This window comes from Mastomys coucha, unplaced genomic scaffold (assembly GCF_008632895.1).
Source record: "Mastomys coucha isolate ucsf_1 unplaced genomic scaffold, UCSF_Mcou_1 pScaffold2, whole genome shotgun sequence".
NCBI lineage: Eukaryota > Metazoa > Chordata > Mammalia > Rodentia > Muridae > Mastomys > Mastomys coucha.
Genome location: NW_022196902.1, coordinates 18,799,486 through 18,805,460, shown reverse-complemented (window position 1 = coordinate 18,805,460; position 5,975 = coordinate 18,799,486). Strand labels below are relative to the sequence as shown.

The window sequence follows — 5,975 nt, the reverse complement described above, 5'->3', positions numbered from 1 at the left end:
CCATGGAAGGAGTTGCAAAGACTAACTATGGAGCAGAGACTGAAGGAAGGACAATCCAGCCTGATATAACTCTCCTAAAAGGCTCAGACAGTACCTGACTAATACAGAAGTAGAGGCTCACAGTCATCCATTGAACTGAGTACAGGGTCCCCAGTGAAGAAGTTAGAGAAACGACCGTAGGTGCTGAAGGGTTTGCAGCCCCTTAGGACGAACAATATGAACTAACTAGTACCCTCAGAGCTCCCAGGTACTAAACCAACTACGAAGGAGTACACATGGTGGGACTGATGGCTCCGGCAGCATGTGTATAGTAGAGGATGGCCAAGTCAGTCATCAATGGGAGGAGAGGCTCTTGGCCCTGTGAAGGTTCTATGCCCCAGTGTAGGGGAGTACTAGGGCCAAGAAGTGGAAGAAGGTGCGGTGGCAAGCAGGGGGAGTGGGGGAGGGAACAGGGGTTTGTTCTTGTTTTTTTGGGGGGGGTTGGAGGAGAAACTGGGAGAGGAGAAATCATATGACATGTAAATATAGTTTTCTATATTTATTATCTAATAAAAAAAGAGTTACAAACGTAAAAAAAAACAACAACAACAAAAGCATTTATTGAATTCCAATGTCACTATCCTGTAGGTTAAAAAAAAAGTTCAAATTCCCAAGTTCCTTTCCCTCAACAAACTACCATGATAGTTGACAGAACATCTCACATCCCAGTGGAACAAACGTTCATTTCAGTTCTTCCATTTTTAATACTCTGGAACGTGTCCTTTATAAATGTCTGAGGAAGGGAAATGAAAAGTGCATGTGTTTAGACACAGTGAAATATTCTATTTCCCACTTTTTAATCAGCTTTATTTCAGCAATACCTCTCCCAGATTTCCCTCACTGGCTACAGAACAAAGACACAGACAGCAGTACCAGCCAACCCCTCAGGAATTTTTCCAATCACTCCAGGAGGTTGACAGAAAAGTCACAGAGAAGCAAGGCCGAAGCCTGGAGTCCCCAGTGCTGCTCAGCCTGGGTGTGATTCTGCCTCGAGGGCCACCTGATCATGGATTGAGAGTCTGCTAGGTAAAAAGGATTAGTTTGTTTTTATTTTTTGTTTGTTTTAATTTTTTAGGAGCAATAGAAAAAAATTAATGTGATAATCAAAATAATGCGCAAATCTTTTTCTCTTTCTTTTTTTGCTCATTCACTCATTCTTTCTGTCTCTCTTTTTTCTTTCTCCATTGGGATTAAACCCAGATGCTTACACATAGATATACCCACACACAGATACTCACATATACTTAAATATGTATAATTAAAAATGATAAAGCTGGTAGGGGGTGTACACCTTTAATTCCAGGACTCAAGAGGCAAAGGCAGGCAGTTTCTCTATGAATTTAAGGGCAGCCTAGTTTACATAGCAAATTCCAGGCCATCCAAGGATATATAGTAAGATCTTGTCTCAAAAATAAAGTAGTAACTTAAAATGAACAAATCTTTTTTTTAAAAAGTGTGTTTATATCCCAGTGGCTTGTTGGGGCATTTTTAAAAGAGTCCCAAAGGCTCTCTAAGTGATTCTGAAAAAGAATAAATATTGTGTAGGACTCCAAGATCCAGTGTCCCTGTGTACACCAGAGACTACCATCCTCTTGCCAGACAAAAGCAATACAACATGTTCTGCCAGCTAGCCAGTGCTTAGCAACTTCTTCTGGCCCAAGGCTCCCATGTCTCTACAGCACCCCTCTCCTAGTCTATAGTTCTATGAGAAGTCAGGATGCTACAAACTCGTCCTTGAATCAGACTATCAGGTGAGGAATCACACTTCCCTTTATTCTGAAGTAGGTCACCATCCACCAGCAATAAACAATGGCTTTATACTAAGCATGGGTGATAAGCACTGAGTAACAAATATTAAGTAGCAAATGCAATGTGCGATGACAGGAGATCAAGAGGATGACAGAGGAGGAGAAAATGTCAGCAATTCACACAATTATCGAAGTTAAAGGGCCAAGTTTGAGAATCTATAGCATTTGTATTAATTTACCTTCTTAGTCAGGGTTTCTATCACTGAGATGAAACACTTTGATCAAAAGCAAGTTGAAGAAGAAAGGGTTAATTTGGCTTCATCACTGAAGGAATTCAGGACAGACAGGACCTCAAACAGAGCAGGAACCTGTGGGCAGGAGCTGATGCAGAGGTCACAGAGGGGTGCTGCTCACTGGCTTGATTTCCTGACTTGCTCAGCTTGCTTTCTTATAGCACCCAGGACCACCAACCCAGAATTGCCACCATCCACAATAGTCTGGGCCCTCATCCATCAATCACTAATGAAGAAAATGCCCTACAGCTGGATCTTTTGGAAACATTTTCTCAACTGAGTATCCCTCCTTTCAGATAACTCCAGGTTTGTGTGTCAAGTTGACATGAGTGGCCAGCACATTCACTAAGAAATATATATTAAAATATAATTAAGAAAAGGAAACTAGGGGCTGGCAAGATGGTTCAATGGGTAAGAGCACTGACTGCTCTTCCGAAGGTCCTGAGTTCAGATCCCAGCCACCACATGGTGGCTCACAACCACCCGTAATGAGATCTGACGCCCTCTTCTGGTGCATCTGAAGACAGCTACAGTGTATTACACTGGAGAGAGCGGGGCCGGAGCTAGCGCTAGCGGGGCAGAGTGAGCAGGGCTGTCCTGAGTTCAATTCCCAGCAGCCACATGATGGCTCACAGCCATCTGTACAGCTACAGTGTACTCATACACATAAAATAAATACATAAATCTTTAAAAAAAAAAAGAAAAAGAAAAGGAAACAAAATAGAATTTTTAAAAAGAGAGTGAGCAAGATGGCAAGATGGGTCTTCGGTCAGACGTGTCTACTGTACAAGCCTAGTGGCCCCAGTCTTCTCCCCATTATTACTATGAAGATGGAAAGAGAGATCTGACTCCACAAAGTTCTCCTCTGACCTCCACACACACCATAGCATACATATGAGCACATACCTCATACATGAAAACCAATAATTTTAAAAAGGATAGGAAACATAGTTTCCAATGCATGGAAATATAAAGTTACCTGATTCTGGATTATCAAGATGCATTTCAAGACTCACAGCAGGCTACTGCTACCTGCTCTCAGCCTTTCTCTTCTTTTACCTTATTTCTTTTGAAACCAAAAGTCAAATGCTTAGTAAGTGGTGGCATAGCTTCTGTACTGATACAAGACTGGGCCAGCAGCAACATGAGGTCTGGAGGTTGGTAAGACATTTTTAAAGATGGAAAAACACTCAGCTTTTTGAGAGAGGAGTCTGGAAATGGAGTTGAGAATTCTGGCAAGGTGAGCTAGCCTTCAAGTACAGTGGGCATGTTTGTAGTGGAGTGTCAGAGGCACTCAAGTCCACAGACGCATGGGTAGGGCACTAGTACTGCATTCGCTTTGGGCACTATAGCTAAACAGCATAGTTTGTGCAGAGCTAAACTATGAGACTGTAGAAGGTGAGGACTAGGAACAAGAGAGATTCCTGTTCAGAGCCACACAAGTGATTATGGACCACAAGTTATGGATTATGGAAGTTCATGTGATAGAAGACCATATTTGTTGCTTGAGATACCTTCTGTTCTTGTGCCCTATCACCAAAGAAAGAAGTAACTGCAGAAAACAAATCAAATCACACCAATCCTGTCTCTTCCCACATCCCTTCCTCTTAGGGACCAATCCCTTGTCTCTGCCTTAGAACGCACAGGTGGCTTCCTGCTTCTTGCTTGTTCCAACATTTTGCATCTCTACAGCATATGAAATAGATTTGTTTTTTATTTCTATAGTGTTGACATATTGTACCAGTCAAGGAACTTTTAAAATATAAGAATTACCCAACAATATCAAAGACCAAACATCTTTGATTTTCAGACCTTAAAACAGCTATCAGAAGGTCAAAATGGTGATTGAAAGTAATCTAGGCAATCAGTAAGTGTGAGGGATTAAACCCTATGACATAAATCGAGCATACTGAGGTTCTGTCAACTTCTACAATCATGTTCATACATTTTTTTTATCACCGCCAGAGCTAGAAAAAAAATATAGAAAAACATGTATTCTGTGTTTCATTCTTTAAAAGCTATGACTTTATAGAACACAAAATCATACAGAGAGGCTCCAGCCTTTAAGGAAACAGCAATTTACAGCTCCATTTGAAAAGAGGAGATATGTAAATACGTCCAGTGGGGTTTCTTTCCCAGGAAAAATGCCATTACTTAGATATAACCAATCTTCTTTTAGTTTAGACAGCAGAAAAGTAAAAAAATCTCTGTTTAATTACAAAATAAAGCATAGTCCTGAAAAATTCAATTCCCTGTTCTTTTTAAATCAATGCCTCTGTGCAGGCCTTAGATGGATCCATCCCATAATCTACATAGTGGTACCTATGTATCACTGAGGGTCTACAGAAAAGATACACACACACACACACACACACACACACACTCATGCACACACACATACACACACATACACACACACGCACACGCACACATACACACACGTGCACACACACACACACACACACACACACACACACACACACACATACACTATAGCTCCAAACAGTTCTAAGCAGCTCCGAACACTTCTAAGGTGTTTTGACAAGAGACAATGTACAAAGAGGACTCAAAGATGTTATATGAACTGAAGGAAGATATCAATAGAGACTTGTACCTCTCAGGGTGACCTCTGACTGCAGAAGACATGAAGTTAACTCAGGGGACAATTGCTATTTATTCAACTTTATCAGTTATCAGTTCCAAAGTGTTTCAGTGTGATATGAACTACAGGAAAAGTGGGGGAATGGAACTGAATTTATTTATTTTTAATTAACTTAGGAAGGAACTTCACTTTTAGTGTAGCAAAAATCTGCATTTTGAGGGAGGAAATCAATTTACACACAATTCTTATCCAGCAGTGCCCTTGAGGTAAAAACCTTCCATCTTGGGGAAAAATCTTAATACAAATAATGTTAAAGTGAAGGTAAAATATTTAAAACAGAATGTTTACAGGGAAGGGAAACAACAGGATGTCATAATGAGAGGTGAAACATCCTATATTGCAGGGAAGCTCTCTAAGATAGGAAGTAAACAATATTCATAATAGCTCAGGAAGTCCCTGAAACTGGTCAGATTCACTAGGCCCCTCCCTCCTCAAGGCCCAGAGAAATGCTTAGATATGCCTTCCTACCAGGGAGAAGCAGAGATGAGCTGACATGCTAAGAAGATTCTCAGGCAGGCTGAGCTACAAAGAGGAGGCTCAGACTATCCAAGCCCCCTGAAAAGAACACCATCCAACCCCAATGAGGAGCCCATAAGTTGTGCAATAAACTCTAGACTCCCACCTTTGGTGAGTTGTCACCCATGCTGAGGTGGTTTTGTAATGCAGCTGTCTCTGAGTCATTTCTGCTCCTGTAAATAGCCCTCAACCATATTCCTGTAAATAAGCCCAATAACACTCATTGGCTCACCAAGTTAGATGTTGATAGTACTTGTAATGAGTCTGTCACCAGTGTCTTTTCTAGGGTGAAATCTCCCCAGGAATAGTGTCACACAGCAATAATGTAATATTGTTCTTTTCTAGAGTGGCGTTTTAAGACTATGTGCAAAATTCTTAAAAGCATATAACTATCTTATCATTAATTCATTTTCTCTCCTTTTTCAAAAGTCAATGTCTCATTCTATAGCTTAGGCTAAGCTTGAATGTTCTGTCCTCCTGCCTGAGCCTCCTAAGTGTGTGCTTACAAGTGTGTGCTTCTATAGCCACTGTGGTTTTAGTGTATATCTGGAATTGTACAAGCAAAATTTCAAAAAAATATCTTTATCACTAAATTTAGGATACCCTTCAGTGGTCTTGTCATTTTGTCAAAGAAGATGTATAATTAATAGTATCTTAACTGACTTAGCACATGAAAGTCTCATTTACAGGTTTTTTTGTTTGTTTGTTGTTGTTTTT

General features: G+C 40.5%; 1 protein-coding gene across 2 annotated transcripts in view; it reads right to left on the bottom strand.

Annotated features, from left to right (window-relative positions):
• Samd3 (sterile alpha motif domain containing 3) overlaps nt 1-5,975 on the bottom strand; it is a 52,604-nt gene that overhangs the window by 20,394 nt on the left and 26,235 nt on the right. Inside the window, exon 8 of one of the 2 annotated variants that reach the window (XM_031380327.1) lies at nt 562-772. The exons of the other annotated variant lie outside the window; for it this stretch is intronic. Coding sequence (XP_031236187.1) covers nt 698-772 — 75 coding nt within the window. The 3' untranslated portion in view covers nt 562-697. Of the gene's footprint in view, nt 1-561; nt 773-5,975 lie in introns of those variants that run through there. 2 annotated transcript variants of the gene reach the window in all.